We start from the raw sequence: 24,360 nt of genomic DNA on the forward strand, positions 1-24,360 counted from the left end.
TTATATAGAATAGCATCTAGGTTGGATACATCGTAATGAAATCCGCTTCATTGTATATTTGCTTATCTATTGGATCGATTACTTCTGTTTCACCCAATTCTATTGCCTTAATATCAACGAGATATTTGGCTAGTCTTTTTAATCTTTTTGCTTCGTATATATTTCCATTTGGTAGCATAATTGGGTCATCAAATAGTTGTGATTGCGTGTGATGAGCAAACGGTAGACTTTCTGCAATAGGCGCAAATGTCTTGTCACAAACTGGACAGCTATTTTGAAGTACCTCCTCTTCAACTTTCTTATCAACCAGTGGACTACTCGATTTGGCAACCCTTCTATGATGAAGACATTCCCTAGTTTTTAACGTAGAAATACCAAGTGATAAATAAATCAAAAGTGGATCATTTTGGGAGATACCATATAAGGAATAATAATCCTTCAAAAATAATTCATTAAGTAGTCCCCATCTTTTATCATCTAGAAGCAGCATATATTTCTCGAAATCTGTATTTTGACTCAAATTCATGTAACTCAGATCTACAGGTTTTACATGTTGTTGCTCCACAATCTTTGGCTTTTTATGAAAAAAATATTTGTAGGCTCTTATTTCATTCTCTAAAGGATTCCCATCGTCCTTGGTAAGAATTGCGCTCCTTTCGCTAGCTTTTGCCTTCATGATCTCTTTACAGTAGTTAATTGACAATAATAGTCCAGAGGCATGTGTCAACTCATTGAAATTAGTATTCACAAACTTAAGTAGGTAATCCTGAAAACACTTGATAGCCTCTTCATATTCGGATGCCTTCAGCAATTCAATATATTGTTGAAATCTGGCTTCAAATTCGAGTCGTGATCCATTCTTCTTCAAATACGATTTACTATCATTTATCCAATCCAGTAAAGGCCTTAAATCATGATTGTCCACCAAAGCCGTTGATATTCTATTACCTGTAAGTAAAATATCAGTGTCCAACAAATCCTGTATGCCTTCTTGCTCTAAAAAGGTTACCCCTGGCAATCCTAGTTCTGGTGAGCTATTGCTAGTGGTATGTCTAGTCAAATAATCACCGATCAATATATTCGTAAATTTTAGATACCATTCCATTAACGGGGTTATATCTGCTACTTGCTGTTTAGCATTTTCAAGTTCCTTGAAGAAGTTGATACGGACTTCAAGTCTCTTTAATATGGGCACTTCTTCATTGACTCTTTTTTGGAGCCTTTTCTCAAAGATTTCCACACTCCGTATTATATCCTTCAATTCTTGCAGTGCCTTCTTATCGCCTTCAATATTACCTGATCCTAAAGCAATATTAAGCCTCTCATAATGTGAGTTTAATTCATCAATTTCCTTCTCGATTAACCGATTGAGATACCTTGAGTTCCTCTGTAATTGCTCATATGGTATATTGAAACTGTGCTGATTCAACTTCAAGTGGAAATCTACATCCGGCTCGTTAATTAAAGAGGTCGTTTCCGCCATATCTTTTTATTCAGTAGGTTCGTTCCAAAAACTGACTTCTATAGGTTTTACTCAACCGCTAAACACTGATGATAAAGTTAGTCATGGAATACCCCGCTGATATACAGCCTGACTTTCCAATTGGCTATATTCTGCTATATAATCCCTAACTACCGAGCAAACTCGTAGAACACGATCATAACGATTCATTCAGTATGCGAGCACTGCCAATATTACTTAACCACTGTTGTTTATAGAGGATCATATTCTTTAGCAAGTCTCATAAGATCGAGTTGCCATGAATGTGTATTTTGAATATAAAAATTCAGGAAGTAAATAACACTGAATATGTGATATGCATTACGCAGCTAGCATTATTTGTAGATTTTTTTACATGAATAAGCTATTATGAAAAGAGATATTATATGTATACACCCATGATTTAAAGTTAGCTGCTATCTATTTGTAAGTTTTTTCTTGTTACACTCAATTGCATCTAGACGTTTATATTATTTACAATTCACCCAATCTCTTGATGATTGCTTCTGTGAATTCAGTAGTAGATGCTGAACCACCGATGTCCTTGGTGGTGACTTGTCCCAAGGAGATGACGTCGTGTGTGGCCTTTGCGATTCTCTTAGCGGATTCTGTTAGACCTAGATGCTGCAACATTAATGTGGAGGACAAGATCATTGCGGTTGGGTTGGCAACGTTCTTACCCTTGATATCTAGACCGACGTGTTGGGAACCTGGTTCGAACACGGCGTGCTCTCTGCCGTAGTGAGCACCTGCGACCAGACCTGGACCACCGATCAAGGCGGCACCGATGTTACCGATGATGGTACCGTACATAGATGGAGTAACCATGACGTCGAACTGGTGTGGCTTTGCGACGGCTTGCATGGACGCATTGTCGACGATGATGGAGGAGGTTTGGATATCTGGGTATTCATTGGCACCGATCTCTGTGACAGTGTTTCTGAACAGACCGTCACCCATCTTCATGATGTTGGCCTTGTGGACAGCGCACACGCTCTTTCTGTTGTATTTCTTGGCGAAATCAAAGGCGAATCTGGCGATTCTCTCGGACTTGGCCTTTGTGATGATCTTTAGGGACTCTACTACACCTGGCACGGACTCGTGCTCCAGACCGGAGTACTCACCTTCTGTGTTCTCTCTGATGACCACCAAGTCCACGTTTGGGATCTTGGTCTTGACACCTGGGACAGACTTGAAGAACGCTACGTGGGCGAACATATCCAGCTGCTTCCTCAACGCCACGTTGAAAGAGCCATGGTCCGCGATGTCGGCGGAGGTATGCCAGATACCTTTCAAACCGATCTTGTTTCTCTTCAGGGACTCCACAGCCTGGGAGACGTCCTGGATGTTGTCAGAAGTGCTGATGTCCACTCTCTCCCAGTCAACAGGAATATTCTCAGCTTCGAAGATAGACACAACAGAGTCCGTGATCTCCTTACCAACACCGTCACCAGGAATCAAAGTCACAGTGTATCTACCACCATACTTCTTAGGCAAGACCAACTCCTTGGCCATAGAGGCCATACCCCTTCTTTGCACTGTTCTGAACATCCCGAGAATTATTTTCTATGTGTCGTGTGTGTATATGTTCTCTGACACTAAATATAATGTTCTCCATGTGCCATCCACCCATCGCAGCATCCTGAAACAACCCACCACTATATATATAGGTGCCCCCCCCTCCAGAGGGGAAAGTTTTTCAAGAAACCCGATGCCTGGTGCTTTCACCTCTCACAGTGTGAATCTTTTCTCGAGAAAGTGTCAACTCTGCGCTAATTCACTGGGGGGAGGGGAGAATACCAACATGAACATCACTATAAGGGGGGGAGAGAAGGGCAAGAGAACCTTCATCTTGCTCTAGGGATGGGATCACACAGAAAGCACAGCACAACGCATTTCCTCAATGCCGATTGGATCATTCGAAGGACGAGCCGTAGAGAAACACCCGCACTTCTGTCTTGCAGAGAGATCCCGACATCTCGGTGTTACGATTCTCGCGAAAACAACGCTTTCTCGCATATCTGTTTTGTACTGCCCCTTCCCCTTCCAGTCAAGTAACTACTTCAGATGCACTCCGAGAGTTCGGGCCTTCGGCCGTGGATCTGGACGTCATTTTGGGGGAACAGGGGTAATGTTGTACTAGTGATCGCGTGAAAGCATTCGTGAACAAATAAGTATGCGTGCGTGTGTGCGTATAGACGTTAGATCATATGATCGATACGTTTGGTCGTACATTGTTTTCCAGGTCGAATAGCTGATTTCCCACAAATATGATATTTCTTGGGGGGACATATGCTCAGATTCTATAGCTGGATTGCAACGCCAATTGATGTGGAGGGCAAAGAAACCACTACATATATCAAACGGTATTGACTAATGTCTGCAGCTCATACGTACAGGTCGGTGGTGCGCAGTATTGTGAAGTTCGAGAGGCCCAATGTTCTGCAACAGCTGGCCAAGAAGCAGAAGGAGGACATCGCTAAGCTTACATACAGGCGTATCCAGGTGGTACGTGACCAGATGACGCACAAGAGCGATCCTGTGAAGCTGAAAGAATTGAACAAGGAGGCCATCCTGCTCGGTGCGCAGGTGGAGAAACTAAAGAAGTGGGACCCTGCGAGAGATAAACGTGCGTTGTTCATGAAAGATAGAGACTTGGTTCGAGATATTGTAATGTCTAGTCTCCAGGATACAAGATCGAAGAGCCACTTGAAAAATATCGAGATGTTCTTGACTAACCAAAGAGAGTACGAGGAATTGATAGAGAGATACAATCCCGGTAAAAAACTGTCTCAGGATGAGAAAGTCAAGAGAACTGCTAATAAAGTTGGCCTGGAGATCCCCCCTGATCTTGTATAAAAGAAGCGAAAGAATAAACTTTCCATGAATTAAAAAAATAAAAAAAAAACATATTTCTGTAAATAATAAATAAATAAGGGAATCCAGATAAAAAAACTAATCTATAATATTCTGCAAAATAATCGATTCAACAAATAATAGTAATAAAAAAAAAGAATTGCTTTGTATAACAATCAATGCGATAAATAAGCTAGAATTTCCTCTCTAGCTTGATACGCATTCAAATAAGAACCATAAGACCATGTTAGATCAGAGGCACCTTGGTTATACCCTGTGTACTTGTTTATTTGTTCACTCATAGATCCATCGTCGGCTACATGTAATCTGATTTTGTCGAGAAACGAGTCCCCTAAAGCAACAAATGATTTGATTGTTTCATTGAATGCGTGTGAATGATACTTCACATCAAATTTATCTTTACTATCCGTCTCGATAATAAATTTCCAAAATTCGTCACTTGGAGAAATTGGAATACTTTTTTCATCTTCTATGAATTTTCTTGCAAGTTTGTACATGTGTTCGGCGGCAGCAGCAGTGGCTAAGTACCATGGGTTACCTTCTGATATTCCGACACCATCATACACATCCTCCGGATATCTACCTAGTGCCACAGCGGCTAGATTATGCTTCTTTGAATGCCTCTCGTTCTCTTTGTTTATCGGGTACAAGTCTGACATGGATTCGGTGAGACCATATAATGTATTCAGTATATAGCGGTTGTCCACATGAAATAAGTCTAGATGTTCAGATGTATTACTACCATCATGGGTGTAAATACTAGCCAATATGGTCGCAATATCTAAACCCGAGCGCTTGCCATAGATCTCCGGGCATGATATGATGTGGTTAGCAGATTTTGAAATGAACCCTGTCCTATTGTCTAATATGAATTCACGAATCTTATGTCTAGTATCCACCAGAGATTCCACAAATTTTTTTCTCAATAAGTGATTCTGTTTAGCGATTGGTAATGTTCTCTCAATTGCATAAAGCTGCATAACAGAGGTGAAGAAATGATGTCCCCTAACTTCTTCCCATAGGTCGAAGTTTTCACTTTTCCATTCATCGACTATGAATTGCAAATCCCAAAATAGAATATTGTCAAATATATCTTTTGTTACCTTGAAAGGTAGGAAACCCTCTTTGGCATTATGAGTAATAATGTGATCAATCTGTTTACCTGTGTTGTTCAAATGTTGTAAGTAATTCAAGATGGTAATTATTCGTAAAGGTGGGCCATCATTCTGGGGTCTGCCCCAATTTTCGTTAAACTGGGTGTTGTCAACGTTGAATTTGGGCTCACCCAACCCTCTTATTGAAGTTGGAACTCCTTTACCGGAGAGATTATCCAAGCGTTGCAACACAAACGAGTTGTTCAAGAACTGGAGTATCCTCCTATGCACCAATTGATCATATTGCAGGTTCTGTTCAATTGCAGGCAACTGTTTAACTAATGTATTGACCACAATAGCACTGTCTCTTACCCACTGGTAGTAGTAATCGGGCTCATTTCGAGAGGGTGAAGCCAGTATGGCACCGTTCTCATCGATGAAGTTGTCCAGCAACCTCTCCAGAGCAATGGAGTTCTGTGCATGCACCCACTCTGTGAAATTACCTCTTGGCACATACCTGTCATGCCAAGAGACAGCATCGCTACGGAGAAATTTCACAAAGGGCAACGACACATACAGCGACAACACTCCAACAATCCACAGAAACATCAGGATAGGAATGTAATTAAGGACTGTTGCTTGGAGTTCTCTTTTCTCTTTTAACTAAAACAACTTTCTGTATGAAGAAGCCCTGGTTTTAATACTCAGAAAAGCCTTTTTTGTGGTTGCTGTGGTTGTTGTGATTCTGAGTTAGTTATTACTTTACACAGACGCCCTTACACCCCTCCCCCTTCTGCCACCCAATTACAGGTTACGTGGATGTGATGTATCGTGAATCAGACGGGCCGTCATGATTGTGTCATAGGAATAAGAAATGGCGGGGGCGGGGTGGACGGTAAGTATTGCGATCCCTTTTAATAATGCGAATATCCAACAGGGTCTGCGTACTCTTCTGAGCCACATATTTGCTTCCCCCCCCCCTCCAACAGAAATTTCTTTGCAATACACTTTTCTCGAAGGAGCATTGGCAAATTCTGTGCATATCACCTAGTGCAGTTGCAGTATACAGTGCAAGTGCACAGTGCAGTATACTGCACTGTGCCGAGTAACTAGCTGTGCTGCGTTGATAACGTGCGCGAGAGTGGTCCACCCCCAAAAACGTTTTGTTCTTTGCTTTTCCCAGTGTGTAACATGGACAAAAATAAGGGACAAGAAACAATTACACTGCAGGGAATTCCCGTGGTTTGTACGTAGTATGTACGCAGTTTTCAGGGATAAAACACAGGGTTCTAGATCATCTTTTTTTTTAGACTTTAGATTTTAGATTTCCTAACATCCGTTGGAGATCTGCGCATTTCTGGTCAAGAAGCAGGCGTTCCCGTATCAATCTATATCGATCCATCGGTTCCCCGTTTTCGGTTCCTCTTCGGCCGCAGTCTGGTTGTAACCGTTTTGTCTTGGCTTGCAGTCATATCTGATAATGTACTGGTTCAGCAAGGAATGGAAGTTAAGGGAACACTGTGAATGGCCAACCCCACTTCGAGGAATTGTCCTTGGTTAAACAGGAAGCACCAGAAAAGCTACTGGCCACAGTTCCCAAGTCCCCAGTAACTTCAGGTCGATACCCCAATAACAAGTTGTCTGCAGGCGAAAGCTGTATTAGCTAAAGATGTTCCGTGCGCGAGACAAACGATCGGACAAACTTAAAGTCGAATGCCTTCACTAAGACTGAAAATCTCCCGCACGAGAATCAACAACGCAGAAAAGCTAAGAACAGAAAAGGGAAAATTGACGTGCAGAAAAGCTGGCAGAGAGAGAAACACCCGTACATGTCCGGGTAGACTAACACTGATAAGGATGATTCATTCTTGATTTCTTTTCTTTTCACGATGACTCTTGTTGCTGAAATCACCGAGAACAGCACGCACGTACACGCAAACACACACACAGACACAGACACAGAGACACACACACACACAGAGACAACGCACAACTTCAACGAATACAAAACCCCACTAAGAAAACATAGTGACAGCCACAACTGGAACCTAAAATGCTTTACTTGCGAAATCGAAGCTCATAGCATAGCAAAGCATAGCATAGCATAACATAGCATAACATAACATCTCTTTTTAAGGGAAGTGTTCTTCTCTTTAGATAACTAGTATCGCAAGCAACCAGATAAAAGGATATCTACGTCACATAGGTGTTATCAGTGGAGGGTAAACTCAACACACTTTACTCTAGAGGGTGATTTCTGGAGAAAAGTGGAGTTCAACTCCCCCCCCCCCCCCCCACACCTGCACAACACTGAGCATAGGCTATGCCTCCAAAAGAAATGCCAAAAACGTGTGGGAACTCTCATCCACTAGTCTTAGAAATTAGGAAAAGAATAAAACAAAAGAAAACAATACCAATATCGTGATATAAAAACACTTGTAAAAACTACTGATCTTGGATTACCTCTCTTGATTAAATTGGAGTGTTATTAAAAGTAACAGAAAGCCCATACTACAAAATCACTAAATGAGACTCACAGACTCGCCGCTTGACGATTACCAGAGACTTTGCTTCTCGCAGTCGATGGACCTCAAAGATAGGGTGCGCCACCAGACTTACAAGTCTAACCTGGCGCCCACAATGCACTCACTTGTATCCCACTTGAAACCACAACTTAACCACTCATCGATGACTGCTGCTGATTCGAAATCAGACAAAGGCCTGATGTGCTTCGAATACCAGTTCCCTGACCTAGTAGCGCAATCACAAGAGACGGCAGACTCTAACACTCACATTCAATATGAATCTGGAAATCGGCCATACGGACTAAACGCCGAGACTGACACACCTACGGCTCATCGCATGAGCACTGAGCCCAGTGATGGTGCTTTGGACGCTACATTGCTTTTACCAGAGTTGCAACAGACAACGAGCCCTAGATTAACTGGCCATAAGCGCGGTTACTCTTCTCCCTCGGGTCCCAATGGTACAACAATAAGTAAGAATCAACAGTTTAGGATAAGCAATCAAAGCAACACACACAAATTTATAAACACCAACAATTGCATCCTTTGGACCAACTTCGATAAGAATGAACCTGCTAGCGAGGAAAACTTTGTGTTCTTGACTGGCATATGGCGGTTATATCAGGATGTCATGAAGGGTTTGATACAGATCCCTCGTAAGGGCAAAACATCTAAGGAAAGACAGGACTTCTGTCGCCAGGAGTTTGATTTCATTATGTCCAATTGCTTTTGCGATGATCAATTGAAAACAGCTAAGGATCAAAGTGACCCTGTGGATTACTCCAGGAAATTTCATAGAAGAAGAAGTACTGGTAGTATTTCTTTCACACAGAAAACAAAAAGTAACAACAGTGTAACTAGTGAGAACTCTGGAAACACACATAGCACTTCTAATTCCAGTGTAAACTACCTTGATTTCCATTGGTTTGATATTTCTGAGAAAGTACGTAGCCAAATCTTTGAGCAATTTAAACAACATTTAGAAAAGGACAGAAATGTCGATTGTTCAACTATTCCAAAAGCTGAAGAATACATCCAGCGGATAAGAGGTGGCTACATAAAAATTCAAGGTACTTGGGTTCCATGGTACATTGCAAAACTGATCTGCATAAGATTTTGCTTCCCAATTAGGTATTTATTGGTACCAATATTTGGTGAGCAATTTCCTGTGGAATGTGAAAACTACTTCTTCAATGTTCATATGACTAACTTAAAGGAGTTCTTGGAAAATGAACATCTAATTAATACTGTTAGAAGGAGACAAAAATCAACAGGATTAGCTACACCACCATTTCTTACATCTTCCACGTTTGGCAACGGCTCCATAGATTCACCTTTTTCTGATGAAAGAGAAGAAATGGAAATATCTCCCTTTCACAAGTATAGTAATAATCTATCACCAAATTATTCTCCCAGAATGAGAAAGAGAAGAAGATCTGATAACAATTTGTCGCCTATGTCTCCTTCAACTAAGCTCGCCTTCAGGAAGACTCCACCAATAAGGGAAGAGCCCGAACCTTACGAGCATTATACTTCTGGATTTTCAACCATCGACAACAAGTTAAGTACAAACAATACGGTTAAGGAAGAAACCCACCCCTATAGGAAGAGAGCACTTTCCTGGTCATATACTCAAAATACATCCCAAAGAACGAAATTGCCGCCAATTTCTTCACTAATAGAATCAATCAATTGGAAAACTAATTCAGATCATGTCAATGTATCAGAACCAACACCTACTGTACAAACCTTGTCAAAACTTGCCTCATTTTATACCACAAGAGGACACAAGTATTCATACCCGTCTAATATATGTACTGTCAGCTCCAATGAACACAATAAACTAGCATCGCCAGTCAAAAATAGTAACATGGAGACATTTTTGACTGCCCGTGAGAATCAAACAGGTTCACACCACTATAACCACATAACTGAGCCCCATATGAAACATAATTATATTAGACAGAGAGATATGGTTCCTCGTGTCATATCGGATAGCTTGTATCCTGATTTGGGATACAAAGAGAATAAGGTCGATTTCATTTGCTTGAGAAATCAAACCCATCTTCAAGAGAATGTGTAATCAAACATAATATAGTCATCATTTCAGTTCAACAATAAAGGCTTCCTTTTTATTTATATTCTCCGCCTATAATACGGTCTTAGACACTTAGAGTGTAGAAAATATCTCAATCTGTTTTAATCAATGTAAAATTGACACTCCTTACTAATCATATTTCCTCTGTTTCGTGTCAATTCAAACTCAAGGCAATTCCTTTGACTTTGACTTTAGAAGATATTTCTCGGAGAGTAATTTTATTTACATTTTAATTTAATTGAATAAGGCACATTTTTTTTCATGGTGAATAATTATGCCGTCTATATTATTAGATGAGTTTATCACATGAACTATAGCACGGAAGCTTTGTATTCCCATTAAGTGATTCTTACTAACTATTCATTAATAATGTTTAACTGTATAAAATTTAAGTATTGCAATCAATTTTTAACTAGAGCATGTTCTGGAATTCTACCACGACCATACCCATTAGTTTCATAGTAATCCATTGGATAGTACTCTTCAGAAAACATAACATCATGATTCAACAAAACATTCGCCTCATAAGGAGTAAGCAATGGCTTTGGAAAGGCGTAGCCCCAATCAATAGATAACCGAGGACAAGCAACTTGTACAAAAACGTCAATCTTATCAAATTTTGCCAGTTTTTGAGGGAAAATTTCACTCAGAATTATTTTCACAACTGTTTTACCTGCCTTTATAAGTTTCTCTTCTAAATTACGAACTGTATCAACATTTCCTTGTCTACCCAAGGCACCCAAAATTAAACCAAAGACTTTACCCTTTTGAGCAACCTGAAGTGCCTCGCCTCTAACTTGTACCAATTGCTTTTGATCGTATCTCTCTCTAGTAAACTTTCTGTTATACGGATCATATTTGAATGCTGGAATTTCTGGGTTATGTATCATAGATGACTCCAAGTGGAATCTACCATCACCAATAAAAACCATAGCATCAAATTGATTCTTATCAAGTCTTTCTGACGTACAACCCAAAACTTCTCCTCGCGAAAGGGGTTTGATCTGTGGTGTAACAATGTATAACATATGTTCCTTATCATTTAATAGGGTATCTTTAATAGAATGAACAGTAGGATTAAATTGAATTGTACCAAATGTAGCCAATCTTGAACCTTTTGGGAAGTTCTTTTGTAAAGTCTTTATAACATGGGTCTCATCTATAGCTATCGTGACAAAAACATACAGCACCTTTATTTCTGTGATATCTATCGGAACTAAACATGAATGTGCATAATGCACAATAAAATCACAATCTAAAGCTCTTGCAGTAAAGTCATCAATACAACACGCACCGTATGATACATCACCCATAACAACAGTCTCGACATTACAGAACTGTTCTAATATATCACTTATCAATAATGAGTAAATTAGTAAACCTTCTGGCATTTGTAAGGCCACACGCTTAGCACCATGCTTACGAATATTCCAAACTGTTTTATGTATCTCAAAATTATAATTTTGTGGCAGAAGCTTGATAGCTTCATTAAGTTCTTCATCTTCCATGATATCATCGGGAATATGGTTTAAACTTCTACCAACATGTACTCTGCTCTTAGTCTGCCTTACAACCTCATTACCATCAGCCTTGACAGTTGTGATAGTTTTTCCATCGGTCTTACGTTTACCAACAAATCTTCTTCTAGGAACCTTTGTAGGCTCCTTCTTCTCGGTAGTATTATCCATTATAACCTGCTTGCTAGATAGTCTTCAAATCTGTTATAAATATTAAAATTTAGCTAACTTGTAGCAGTTATAGAGTAATTACTAATAAAGTTTAGAATCAAGCTCATCGCTTTTTTTATTTTTTTTCGCCGGAATTTGAACTGAAATTTTTCACAGCGCACCTTCTTTTAGAAAATGAAGTGGAAATGATGCGATGAGCTTCAATAATATAGTAGTATCAATCATTATTAAATTAATATATTTGTAAATAATTCTCATTTACTAAATCTATTTATGAATCGATACTGATATTAAACATAATCAAAAGTGGAGGAACAATGATTACTCCAAAATTTGAAGTTAGTCAAGACGATGACTTTGTCTATGTCAATATAAAGATTACCAACATTAGATTTAATTCTGGTGGATTAGAAGTTGTCGTTGATAAGACAATGTTATTTTTCTACTTATCACCATACTATCTGCGTCTCAGATTTCCTAATGAAGTGCTCGATGATGACGATCACCCTACAGAAGCACAATATAGGTCGAAGGATGAGTGCATATTTATCAAACTTCCAAAAGCAGTCAAGGGCCAATATTTTGATGACTTGGACATACCGACAAAACTGTTAGCTAGACAAGGAGATATTATAGGTGCGGATATGGTTGAAAAATCAACAGAAATTAAAAAAGGACCGCTGATCCAAGAAATTGATTCTACCACGAACACAGAAAAGAATGTTGAAAATATTACGCAAATGGGAGAGCAGTTTGATTGGGAAATCAAACAAAATGTTAGCTCTGAACCCACATTATCTCTGAATAAGTACGGATTTGATGCGCAGTACAATGGCCTAATTGGCGTATCTATCCCAAACGGTAATGATATAAACGAACTTAATGACCCTGAAAATACTACTGAAAACGATAGAATAAAAGAAAGATTAAGCAAAGAAAACCTGAAGTTTGATCCAGATTATTATGTCTCTGAATATATGGTTTCTAAATATGGCTCTGAGGAGGATCTCGAAGTCAATGGGATAAAGAAACTTCTAGGATTTACACCGAGGATTGTAAAAGATTTTCTAGGATGGTATAAATCAATAGAAGATAAGGAATCATTTTATCCAGTCGAGTTCACTGAATTTGAACAAAATCAAATGGTAAATAATATTCCTAAGAAGGAGTACTTAGTCAACGAAATTGATCATATAAAAAAGCTTTACTTGACAATTGTAAACGTTGTCTTTGCATATATTTATGACTCTATTGAGAACGAAGATGCTAGTAATAGTGAAAGTGCGTGGAATATTGGTAAATTAACGCCTCAAATTGCATTTTTAGACCAGAAGTTACAATTAGAAGAAGTCGAAGGTGTGAGCATAATAAAAGTATTGATATACACAGGATTCAGGAGAGCATTGAGTTATCCGTTGCACAGAAATTATGATCTATGCAATAAGGCTTGGGAATACACTTATTACATATTAAGAGGCGGTAAAAAGTTGGTGTTGAGGGCATTATTGAAGGTACATGAAATATTTAGATTTCATGATGCATACTATGTATACAATAAGATTCTACTAGATGATCTAGTCTCATGGTTTATAAATAACGGGAATGAAAATGTTCTGAGAGGTTTGACCATGGAGTTCAAGAAAGAACTAGATACCATTTCGAAGGAGACAATAGATTTCGATTGCCTAGTGGAACTTGATCAAGAGACTGGTGAACCAGTGTGGGAGAATATGACTATAAAGGAAATGGAAATACTGGCTGAGGCGGAGTATCAGTCTACTCAAGAATAATAAGCATATTGTCCTTATATATTAACCCGGGTCAAATTTTATTCATATTAATGTTAAATTTTAATCATTTAATATTAATGTTTTCAAGTAGACAAGATAAATGTATACATATATAATAGTCAAAACTATTTTTATAATGAATTCAATATTTCATAGGATGCTCAATATTAATTTATTTTTCAACGTATTTCGATACTTGCACTAGTTGAAAATCTTCTAAGGCGAGAGAACACCGAGGATCAGGAAAAGTGTAAACATCAAATCAAGCATTAAGGCTGATGAGAATTAGAATATAAATTATATGGCTAGAAAGTGTCCGATAAGCACCTGAAAGCAGTTTTATCATCCACATTTTTGCAGAAGATATAATACAGAGGAAACGAATCAAGTGATTGTCAGATGTCGTTCCTACAGAATTTCCACTTGTCTCCAGGGCAAACAATTAGATCAACTCGTGGGTTTAAATGGAATAGCGGCTCAAATCAGAATGGTATGGCAGATTCTCAAGACACTTCTAGTGGAGTCAAGTCTGACAGGATGTTGTTCAACAATAGCCCTCTAAATCCCAGCAATGATAATATTCAAATTTTATCCACTCCAAAGAAACAGCAGCAAACAGCTCCGGTAGTTACAGATTTCAACTACACTCCATCACACCAAAAACCTTTTATACAACCACAGGCAGGCACTACGGTTACATCACATCAGGATATTAAAGAGATTGTGGAGATGACTTTAGGTTCTGAAGGTGTTTTAAATCAAGCTGTCAAATTACCAAGAGGTGAAAATGAAAATGAATGGATGGCAGTTCATTGCGTGGATTTCTATAATCAGATTAATATGTTGTATGGTACAATAACAGAATTTTGCTCTCCTCAGACATGCCCTAGGATGATTGCCACGAACGAATACGAATACCTATGGGCGTTTCAAAGAGGTCAACCACCTGTATCTGTACCAGCTCCAAAATATGTTGAGGCACTTATGAAATGGTGTCAAGATCAATTTGATAACGAAAGTATTTTTCCTGCTAAAACAAGTGGCCAATTCCCGGACAAATTTATTGAGAGGCATGTGATACCGATTCTTAGAAGGCTATTCAGAGTATATGCACACATTTATTGTCACCATTTTAATGAGATATTGGAGCTTAACTTACAAACAGTTCTAAACACAAGTTTCAGACATTTTTGTCTCTTCACTCAAGAATTTCAACTTCTAAAAGCATCTGATTTTGGTCCACTATTAGAATTGGTTACTGAATTAAGAGACAGGTAATGTATAATGTTATATTATTAATATTTTCTTTGAATAGCATAGTTTTTAATGACTTCATATAGTTTTAATCTACATTAATATATGCAGTAATGAAATAAATGTATGTTAAGTTATGTAGTTTTCTTGTTATTAAAGTGTCCCGAGCCAAGTAAGGACTACTTGATTTAGCTTAAAAAAAGATTTTAGTGCTGACCTTTCACAATCGATAGGATGTATGACATCTTCATAGCTTGATCAATTAGTAATCTTTAGAAAATGGAGTTTGTATATAAACACCTCCACCATTTGCATGAAGTTCCGATGTATTTGTATCTGGTATAGATGACATTGATGTATTAGTATTGGTTTGGTTATCCAATCTAGGGGTCGATGATCTGATATATGTAGATCTATCAGCCATTTCGCTTATGTTATCCTCAGTCATGTGAGCTGGAGTAACTGGTTCATTAATGTTCTGGTCGATATTAATTGATATTTGGGGGGTTCCAATATCACGACCAGGTGTAGTTATTGTGTTTAAAGATTCGTTAGGATTTGGGGACTGCATATTAGAATTCTCATTTATGTTAATTTTCGTTAGTTTCTTGCCATCAGCATCTAAATTTAATTTGTTTTGAACAAATTTACATTTTTCCTTATAATTTGAAGTTGAACTTAATACCTTGATATCATTAAACCATTCCAACATGGACTCATACGAATCTGTCTTAAAAACCCAATTATGGCCCCTTCTTATTAAACCGTTTTGCTTCCCATGAAGGACGAACTTGGCTTCATGAGAGCCCTTCTTGGAATGTTCAGTAACTGTGCATTCGTTAAGAGATAATGACATAATTGGTACAAGATCTTTCTTTCTGTCGATTGATTTGAATTCATGCAAAAAATTAGGAGTTAAAACGTAGAAACCTTTTGAATATGATTTTAAGAATTTCGATCTTCTCTCTAAGTAACCTGACCTTATTTCATATGTGAATGGATCATGTTGGTACTTGTAAGTTATTTCCTTGAGATTTCTCATTGGCACGTTTGGTTGTAAAAAGTTAGGATCACGGGAGATGAATGTGTCCCACTCGTATTGTGGGTTCATATTAAAAAATCCCATGTCCAATTTTGATATTAGAATATCAAATATCAGCTGTGATTGTTGTCCCAATAGTCTCGCATAGATGGTTAAAGCATTCTGTATTTCCATGACAACCACTTTTTCCAATTCAGCACCAGAAGTCTCCAAATTATCAAAAGCTTCATGCAAAAAGTTTTCTTCGATCAACTGTTTCTTAATCTGTTTATCTAATGCTATTTTGGCAAGGTAGGGGTCCTGCTTAGGAGTGCCGTATCTGGCTTCTTTCAAAGAGTCTATGTAATGTTTCATGTCCTGTTTAGTTTGCTGCAGTTCCTTTGCGCATGAATTCTTGAAATCTGATTGTAAAGACTTGATTTCTTTTATCTTTACTAATAAATCTCTTCGCAAGTCCTCAAGTCTCGGTATGACGTCGTTCGTTAGTTCTCTAGATGCGTTTGAAGCGTTTGATGCTAATGCCTCGTGGTACTGATTTAGGATGGTAGGTAAGTCCTGGACTGATCCGCTGCCCAGTGGCAAGAAGAACTTCTGTGTGTATCTGTCCTCGCTTGATGTAGGTTGGTACTGGTTTTCTATTGTGAAGAAAGGGAATTGCACAGCGTGTGACAGTCTGAGCTGTTGTCTGACGATCTCGTCCTCTATAGATGCAATTTCGGTCAGATAGACTATTATTGACCTTATGACGTTCCTCCACGCGGAGAATCTTGCGGCTAATACGTCGGTGGGCTGTCCTGTGGTCGGTATCAGCACTGCTAAGGGTGATTTCGCTTTGGTACTATAATCTAACTGTGTCTGGTTGTTGTTCTGAATATTCTTTGAAGTTATTGATGTGAAGGAATTCTTGCCTTGTTGTTGCTGTTGAGGTTGTAACTGTTGTATTGGTTGCTGGATTGTACTGCCTATTGGTGGAGAGAGCGGTGTTGGACTATTAATCTGTTGTTGTTGTTGTTGTTGTTGTTGCTGCTGCTGCTGTTGTAGTTGCTGTTGTAGTTGCTGTTGTAGTTGCTGTTGTGGCTGTTGTTGTGGCTGTTGTTGTTGTTGCAGTACAGGGTTATCAATACTGGTTATGGTGCTCATGTTTTGGCTTGGGTTAATAACCACTTGTGGAGGGTTGGCACTTTGGTTCACAGCTCCGTTCAGGTTGTACCCGTTGGGCAGCATCATGCTACCGCTATAAGTCCTGACCTGTTGCAGCTGTGGGTTGCGTTGTGAGTTATCCTGCACAGCGCCTTGCACCTGCACATGTGGCTGCTGCTGCATCTGCTGCTGGAAGTTCTGCAGATAAGTGTTCGTGTAGTCCGTGAGACTCCTGGTATGTTTCTGCAACGAGTGCAAATGCTGCAAGTTCTGCTGCTGCTGAGACATCATCTCCGATATATTCGAAGTCATAGTATTGTGTTTCGACATCCTCAAAGTTTTTTTGATCAAGGAAGGAGTTAGTTGCTCTTCAACTTTACAGTGAAATCTATCGTATGTCTTCTTTTCCCCCACAAGAGTCTTCCACGTCCTGCTAAATGTGTTTTGCAGAATTACAAGTAGTATAAACTTATGGCAGTCGCCAATATCGATACTAATAGTGGTGAGTCCACTTGTTTGAGTAGGATTAACTGAAGAGAGAGAGGGATTAGGCACTTGATGGTGCTTGCATACGTAGAACACATGTGACTCTAATATCAGATAGGCACAATGCTAAGAAGAAGGGAGCTATGAATGGTGGAAGCCCTTTGGCATTGAAGAAGATAAACTCCGCACGCAACTTCTCTGCTCCCATCCCCAATCCCCCATCCCCAATCTCCCTCTCTTCCTCTCTGCGCACTCTTGTGTGCTCCTTGTGTGCTCCTTGGTCAAAGATGAACCCCTTTAATTCCCAAAACGGGAACAAGCGTAGACTGCTGTTACTATATACGTACATTTAATCATGTGATGTATCTCCTAAAAACAACAGAACTGGTAATACCCTGTTACGGTAACATGTGCAGATCCGTATATAGTATATAGAATAGAGTTTCACGTTTATTACGACAAGAAATCACGCTAAGATCTTTACCCACGTAAGTATATAGAATTGGGAAGAGAGTACGTACAAAGTGGGATGAAAAAGCTGTATACAAAGCGGGAAAGGAGAAGAGTCCTTCACAAAATGGGAAAAAGAAATCAACTTCTTGCCATTGTTCTACGGTGTATTCTTAGTGATGCGGGGGGAGGGAGTCATATGTGCCTACCCGCTATAATTTATTGTGTACTATAGTATATTATTACAGACTGTATTACCGGTATTATATACTATGTTATAAATACCACATCATATACTTGTACTATCGTATCGTTATCTATATCTTTTACGTTGAAATTGCAACTCTAACAGTATGTCTCATCGAGGGGTTAGGACTTAGAGATATCTTACGAATCATCCCCCCCCCCTGAGACATATTAAAAAGAGCAATACTTGAATAAAATATACATATTCTTTGTAGCAAAAGGACATAACAATATAGTAAAAACCGGAATAAACCAATGGTGGCTATTATATACAGACATAAGGCCAAGGAGTTCAACGAGCTCAAGATCGCCGGCGGGTTCAACAATTGGGAGATTGTGCCCATGCAGTGGAGTCCCGCCAAGGAGCAATGGGAGTACGAGCTCGATCTGGAGAAGATTCCCGCCGCAGTGACCAAGATCCACTTCAAGTTCATCGACGACCAGGGCAATTGGTTCACTGACAGCAATTACGCCAAGGAGATCGACGAGCACAACAACGAGAACAACGTCAAGTTGTTGCCGGGACACCAGGAGACCGCTACTGCTTCGGATGATAAGGACGTCTCTTACCAGGACGAGCAATTGGAGAAAGGGCCCATCACCCCAGCTCCATCTCTGGTTGCTGAGAAAACATCAGAAAAACACACTACCACAGAAGATCCAAAGCCAGTGCCTGAAGCGTTGCCTGAAGTCACAGAAACTATAGTAGAGGAGCCCGCCAAGGCGCTGACCGACGAGGAGGACACCGCCAATAGCTCAGAAGAACAGACTCGCGTAGAAGAGGAGGAACCAGAGCAGATCGAAGAGGTTACTGATACAAATGAAACCAAAAATACCGTAATCAAAGGATCTGATGCAGATATGTACAAGACTCTCTTGCAAAAAATCATTGAGTTCTTCGTGTCATGGTTCGCTTGGATACGGGGTGACGCTAAATAGACGTCTGATCTCTACTAATACTATACATTCACTGTTATCAATCCAATTGGAACAATCATACGACGCAAGGCGGCAGTACAGACCATTCGAACTGGCAAAAAATGATAACTCTTAAATAGAAAATTGCCCGCAAGGGCCTAAAGAACCTTATTTTTTATATGACACGGTTCTTATCTAAACCGGTAAATACAATACATTTATATATATAAAATATTATATCCTGGGCTTTTTTTAGCATTGTTTCTGCTACAATTACAGCATATTTTGACACAATCAATATTAGCATACAAAGATGGAAGACCTAATTACCTGTACCTGCCAGTGTTTCGTATATTATGATATATTTTCTTCTAAAAGTTTTTTTTTTGTTTGGAAAACTTTGACAGTATATAAAGCTTTGCAAGTTGTTCCTAACACTTGATATCTTTTCAAAGTGTCTTTTAATTTAGATTTTGTTTCAATTTTAAAGAAAGTAACGCAAATTTCACAGCCAATCGCAGTGATAACAGCATCTTTTAAGAGGTTGAACCCCTCCGGGGCGTTCTTAGCCCATGACCTAATAGATATTTCACTGCACCGGGAATTTCTCAGATTTTGTTCTCTCGAGGACTTGGTCTTGAGGGTTTTCGGGACTTTCACGCTTGGACTGGAGATCATATCTAGTACCGATCTTGGGTGCAACAGCCCATCTGTTGTCTATGTCTCATAGATCTAAGGGTTAACCTTCGTGTTCCCGTATGGGGGCGGTTGCAAGGATCGGTAGTACATCTATTAATTTTAGTATCTCATATTTAGCTTTATTCTATTTCTTGTTTGTGCATAAGGATATTATAAATGTTTATTAGTAATCAAGGGTAAAAGAAAAAAACATTAAATGTGCTATGGTGTAGATTATAAATAGTGGTATGAAGACCCGTTTATCGAAGTCTAAATTATGACTTTACATTAGAATATGCTCATTTTTTTTCATCGTCGTCCTTGCCTCTATGGATGAACCTGAAACTGGAATTGAATCCCAGCAATTCATTGATACCTTTGATCCAATCGTTCTCTGTTTTAGCAACACAGTATATACCGGATCTCTTTTGTACGTCTTTATCTGGAGTCTTGCCGGTAATAGTGGCTTTATCAGCTGTTTGTTTCTTAGCTGCAATAGGGAATTGAGTCCCATCAATGTAGATAGTTCCAACTTCATTAATCACATGAATCTCATCACCCGCAACTAAATCCTCCTGTGGAATACCATCAATCGATAGCTTGACAATATGATTAGCCACATTCATGTTCATCTTTGATTCCACTTTTATCTTTATGTAACTTGAGTGTGGTAATATTAAAGGTCTAAACGATAGAGAACGTGGACAGATAGGAGTTAGCAATATAGATGGCACTAATGGCGACACGATTGAGCCACCAGCGGATAAAGAATATGCAGTAGACCCCGTTGGGGTAGACAAAGTGACACCATCGGCAGTAGTCCTTGTCAAATACTCGCCATCGATATAGATGTCAAGATTAGTTAGGTGAGGTGAGTTACCTCTATGTAAGAATATATCATTCATAGCGTGTGCTACAATTGGCGTGCTATTACCGTTACGCACCACATGACATTGCAATCTAGTTCTGTGGAGACATTTAGCTCTGGAACTTATCACTTGAGAGAACACTTTCTCGTGCTCTTTGAAATCAAATGGTAGTAGAAACCCCAATGTACCAAGTGAAAATGCAAGTACGGGAGGTGCGATCTTATCACCAAACATAGAAACGCTATGCAAAATGGTACCGTCACCTCCTAGTGTAACCAATAAATCTGTTCTTGTGGCTATATCTTCTTCTGTACCAGTAAATAGTAGATGCGGTCTGTTTGGATCATTATGAACAGTGGCTTTGAAATCCTGGGAAATCTCTTCAGCAACATCAGGTTGAACTATAACGTTAATCTCGGGGTATGACTCATGCAGATGTGTAATGAACTGGACCATGGCTTCTCTTGTCGTAGGGGTCCATGGCTTCTTGGTGACTAGGACATTCTGTAACGGGTTTCTCCACACTAGCGATTGTAATTTTGAGTTTGGAGATGTGAAGAAGTCAGCAGCTGTGGATGCCCTTAGATTAGAGACAGGCTTTATCTTTACGAATCTTCCTTTGCCGACATTTGCACCGCCAATATCGGGACTGTAGTAACGAATAATAGCTCTATTGACACCACTCAGAAGAACTCTCCTTGGAAGAATTCTATATGAAGTCAGCATCATGTTGTCTTCAATTCAAATTGAGAGTTATTGTTTTATAGTTGTAAAGCGTTCTAATTTCGATAAGACTTAGGAGAGTATTGGAGCAGGAAACAAATGAAATTAGGCTGATATGCCAATTGTAAAACGATGGCAATCTTTTTGATAATAAAAGTCTCAAAAACTTAAATTGAGATGCACATCTGATTTCCAATGGGGATGAAGGATCAATATTCCTCCTCTATAATTTTTGCACAATTTTTTCCAGATTAGTAGGGAAAATGCCTCGGGACCGGGATGAATTTTTTACAAGGATGAAAATCATATGAGGAAGTCATCGAAGCAACAATGGATGGCGTGTCGGACTAGAAGATTGAGATGGGTGGCTTTACAATTTAGGATTAAAAATTAGAAGGTTATTTAAATTATTTAATAGTGGATACTTATTTTTGCGAAACAAGCACATTTAAGCTAGTGTCGACAGTAAGTACTTTCAGTAAAATATTCTCTAGACATCGATAAGCAAATCAAAGTAGGTAAACAAAAATAGAATTAAGAAGTAAAATAAAATAAAATTAAGGACAAAGAAGAATAAGAAAAAAATAGAGAAATGTCTGGAATAATTAATTAAGTTATGATGGTAGTGTATGAACATTGAGTATCACAGGAAATGACGAAAATAAATATGAAGTGACTCATTCAAATCCGCCACTCTATTTCTGAAAAATTATTCTAAGACACTTATCATATTCCCTCATTTAGTTTGAAATAGAAATATTGTTCCTTCAAATAGCAAAAATAAAACGAATAGATTGAAAATGTTTGGTTTTTGTTGTTAATACAGTACAATATTATATGAGGGAGGATATTGCGAATATTGCGAAAAATTAGAATAAAGATAAATGCTTAAGTACAATAAATCAGTCAAAAGTAAGTTGCCTCAAATAAGATAAATACCTTTGAATTGATGGTGGTTTAAAAATTAGTTTTTTTTTGTTGGTTTTCGATATTTTTTTTTTTTGCGTTTTTGTAAATTATACAACTATTATTCTGATTTCTTCATATTATTTTTCAAGATCCTGAATGAATTTTAAAGTAAGATATGGCAATAATAATAAAAAAACGTGCAATCTAATTTTCGATTGTCATCTTTTTAGGCTGGAAAAACAAATGTATATACATCTTTTTTTCTCAAGCAGCTTGAGATTCTTCAACACCTTCTTGGTGTTCTTCTTCAGCCCAAGCTTCGCCTTCTTGTTGTTCACCTTCTTCTTCATCTTCTTCGTATTCTTCGTAGTCTTGCTTGAAACTCAAGGTTGGTTTCACTTGAGCGGAGTCCAAAGTCCATTCGTTCAAGGCACTTTCGGCATCGATGATGATTTGTTTAGAGGCTTCGTAACCGTCGTAGGCAGGTCTAGTTTCACCTGGGGTAACTGGGGAGTCGTCTAGCAATTCCAACAAAGCCTTACCGTATCCGGCGATCAAAGCAATCTTTTCGGAATGTTCGATGATGGAGTCGAATTGGTAGTTGAAAGCGGCCTTCAACTTGGATCTGGTGATGTTAGACAATTGGGCTTCGGCGACCAAGGACTCGGCTTCGGCACGGACCAATTCTTGTTCCAAGACCTCGATCTTGTTGGAGTAAGGGTCCTTGTACTTCAAGTAGGCGATCTTGTCTGTAATCTTGTCCTTACGGTCTCTGGATGGTTGAACGGAACCTTCGATATCTCTGATGGACTTCATGGTCAAACGGTACTGGTCGTATCTGTCAATGAATTGGTCGTCCAACTCACTGATCTCGAAGATCAGCACACCCAGCTTGTCGGTAATGTCTGAGACGTCGTCGTCGTTCTCTAGACCCCATAGGGACAGCTGCTTGGCGGCGTCACGTCTCTCATTGGCAGCGACTTCCAAGGATCTCAAGACGTTCTTCTCGATCTTGACCAGCTGGGAAAGCTTTCTGGATAGCTCTGGACCAATCTGACCAGCAGTAGTCTTTCTGAAAGTGTACGCAATACCACCCTTACCAAAGAATCTACCCTTGGTGGAAGATGGTGGTGGTGGAGGGTTTTGTAGTTGAGACGCAGTTGGAGCTCTAGAGCTTCTCAAAGAGTAAGTTCTGTGCATTGTTCGTTGATTTGTTTCTTCTGAGTTTTTGGTGTTTAGCCAGGATTTAAGGAAAAGAAAATTTCCATCCTACTTAAATACTAAGAAATTTTTCAAGTTTAAGAGGGAAAAAAATCCTCGAAAGGGGGTGGGACAAGGGATGTGTTAAGCAGTTGCAATAAGCCAAACAGTGAGGGTTCTAGAGTGTGAAGATAAGAGGGGGGAGCAGAGTGGCTAGTGGCTTCCTCTCTCCTACTCTGCGTCTGTGAAGTGCAGCTGTGGTAGCTATGGACGGTGTGTTTTGTTACGTGGTGCTCCGTGTCTCTCTAGTGTCTATCGTCTTGCCAGACAATCATCCGCACCAGCTATCGTGTTATGTCTCTTTGTGTTGTGTATGGTGCTTCCAGCTGCGATACATTCTGTGCCGCTTTTTTCATCCTTTGGTGTTTTTCGCGAATGAGATGGGCCTTGTAACCCCCCCCCTCCCCTACAACTTGTACGGCCAATATTGTGGCCCCCCCAGAACAACCCTCTTGTCTCCCTTTCTTTAATAGGATTTTGCTACCTTCCACAGACCTATTACCTGATTGGGTAATAGGCGAGCTTTTTCTGAGCTTCCCAGCCATCTCATTTTTTCTAGTTGCGATACTAGGTGATGTTTACAGAGGGGCAGAGGATGGTGCGTACCGCAGGACGTTCGACCCGGTGGTTGGAAAAAAGAGGGAGGGGCACTAGTCCGAGTCAGGGCTGCACCCCCCTCTTGCTCTGATCTTCCCTTCTCCCCGGATTCAATTTGAGCTGCACACTTTGAACTTGGGGAAGGGCAGGGAAGGGAGCCAGAGGAAGGTGACGTATCGGGCTACATCCACTTGTCATCGTTTTTCCTCTTTCAG

The 24,360-nt window shown here is 39.4% G+C and overlaps 13 protein-coding genes across 13 annotated transcripts; 5 read left to right on the forward strand and 8 right to left on the reverse strand.

Moving 5' to 3' along the window:
* Window positions 1-16: 16 nt before the first annotated feature.
* FYV10 (glucose-induced degradation complex subunit FYV10) lies at window positions 17-1,483 on the reverse strand (the record flags this gene model as incomplete). The annotated part of the gene is made up of 1 exon (XM_446478.1): window positions 17-1,483. The coding sequence occupies one exon, from the start codon at window positions 1,481-1,483 to the stop codon at window positions 17-19; it is 1,467 nt and encodes a 488-aa protein (XP_446478.1).
* Window positions 1,484-1,975: 492 nt separating this feature from the next.
* Window positions 1,976-3,052, reverse strand: IDH1 (isocitrate dehydrogenase (NAD(+)) IDH1; the record flags this gene model as incomplete). The annotated part of the gene is made up of 1 exon (XM_446479.1): window positions 1,976-3,052. One exon carries the CDS (start codon window positions 3,050-3,052, stop codon window positions 1,976-1,978), a length of 1,077 nt encoding a protein of 358 aa, XP_446479.1.
* An 825-nt stretch (window positions 3,053-3,877) lies between these two features.
* FMC1 (Fmc1p) lies at window positions 3,878-4,360 on the forward strand (the record flags this gene model as incomplete). The annotated part of the gene is made up of 1 exon (XM_446480.1): window positions 3,878-4,360. The coding sequence occupies one exon, from the start codon at window positions 3,878-3,880 to the stop codon at window positions 4,358-4,360; it is 483 nt and encodes a 160-aa protein (XP_446480.1).
* Window positions 4,361-4,533: 173 nt separating this feature from the next.
* Window positions 4,534-6,081, reverse strand: SGA1 (glucan 1,4-alpha-glucosidase; the record flags this gene model as incomplete). Its single annotated transcript, XM_446481.1, has 1 exon — window positions 4,534-6,081. One exon carries the CDS (start codon window positions 6,079-6,081, stop codon window positions 4,534-4,536), a length of 1,548 nt encoding a protein of 515 aa, XP_446481.1.
* Window positions 6,082-7,998: 1,917 nt separating this feature from the next.
* XBP1 (Xbp1p) lies at window positions 7,999-10,080 on the forward strand (the record flags this gene model as incomplete). Its single annotated transcript, XM_446482.1, has 1 exon — window positions 7,999-10,080. The coding sequence occupies one exon, from the start codon at window positions 7,999-8,001 to the stop codon at window positions 10,078-10,080; it is 2,082 nt and encodes a 693-aa protein (XP_446482.1).
* A 416-nt stretch (window positions 10,081-10,496) lies between these two features.
* DPH1 (2-(3-amino-3-carboxypropyl)histidine synthase) lies at window positions 10,497-11,783 on the reverse strand (the record flags this gene model as incomplete). Its single annotated transcript, XM_446483.1, has 1 exon — window positions 10,497-11,783. The coding sequence occupies one exon, from the start codon at window positions 11,781-11,783 to the stop codon at window positions 10,497-10,499; it is 1,287 nt and encodes a 428-aa protein (XP_446483.1).
* A 317-nt stretch (window positions 11,784-12,100) lies between these two features.
* On the forward strand, window positions 12,101-13,573 carry SHQ1 (Hsp90 cochaperone SHQ1; the record flags this gene model as incomplete). The annotated part of the gene is made up of 1 exon (XM_446484.1): window positions 12,101-13,573. One exon carries the CDS (start codon window positions 12,101-12,103, stop codon window positions 13,571-13,573), a length of 1,473 nt encoding a protein of 490 aa, XP_446484.1.
* Window positions 13,574-13,972: 399 nt separating this feature from the next.
* MOB1 (Mob1p) lies at window positions 13,973-14,851 on the forward strand (the record flags this gene model as incomplete). The annotated part of the gene is made up of 1 exon (XM_446485.1): window positions 13,973-14,851. One exon carries the CDS (start codon window positions 13,973-13,975, stop codon window positions 14,849-14,851), a length of 879 nt encoding a protein of 292 aa, XP_446485.1.
* Window positions 14,852-15,089: 238 nt separating this feature from the next.
* On the reverse strand, window positions 15,090-17,339 carry SLM1 (phosphatidylinositol 4,5-bisphosphate-binding protein; the record flags this gene model as incomplete). The annotated part of the gene is made up of 1 exon (XM_446486.1): window positions 15,090-17,339. One exon carries the CDS (start codon window positions 17,337-17,339, stop codon window positions 15,090-15,092), a length of 2,250 nt encoding a protein of 749 aa, XP_446486.1.
* A 1,107-nt stretch (window positions 17,340-18,446) lies between these two features.
* UIP4 (Uip4p) lies at window positions 18,447-19,130 on the forward strand (the record flags this gene model as incomplete). Its single annotated transcript, XM_446487.1, has 1 exon — window positions 18,447-19,130. One exon carries the CDS (start codon window positions 18,447-18,449, stop codon window positions 19,128-19,130), a length of 684 nt encoding a protein of 227 aa, XP_446487.1.
* Window positions 19,131-19,463: 333 nt separating this feature from the next.
* On the reverse strand, window positions 19,464-19,787 carry GVI51_G02739 (uncharacterized protein; the record flags this gene model as incomplete). Its single annotated transcript, XM_446488.1, has 1 exon — window positions 19,464-19,787. The coding sequence occupies one exon, from the start codon at window positions 19,785-19,787 to the stop codon at window positions 19,464-19,466; it is 324 nt and encodes a 107-aa protein (XP_446488.1).
* Window positions 19,788-20,086: 299 nt separating this feature from the next.
* Window positions 20,087-21,385, reverse strand: POS5 (NADH kinase; the record flags this gene model as incomplete). Its single annotated transcript, XM_446489.2, has 1 exon — window positions 20,087-21,385. The coding sequence occupies one exon, from the start codon at window positions 21,383-21,385 to the stop codon at window positions 20,087-20,089; it is 1,299 nt and encodes a 432-aa protein (XP_446489.2).
* Window positions 21,386-22,552: 1,167 nt separating this feature from the next.
* On the reverse strand, window positions 22,553-23,488 carry PIL1 (lipid-binding protein PIL1; the record flags this gene model as incomplete). The annotated part of the gene is made up of 1 exon (XM_446490.1): window positions 22,553-23,488. The coding sequence occupies one exon, from the start codon at window positions 23,486-23,488 to the stop codon at window positions 22,553-22,555; it is 936 nt and encodes a 311-aa protein (XP_446490.1).
* Between the last annotated feature and the right edge of the window lie 872 nt (window positions 23,489-24,360).

This window comes from Nakaseomyces glabratus, chromosome G (assembly GCF_010111755.1).
Source record: "Nakaseomyces glabratus chromosome G, complete sequence".
Classification (NCBI taxonomy): Eukaryota; Fungi; Ascomycota; class Saccharomycetes; order Saccharomycetales; family Saccharomycetaceae; genus Nakaseomyces; species Nakaseomyces glabratus.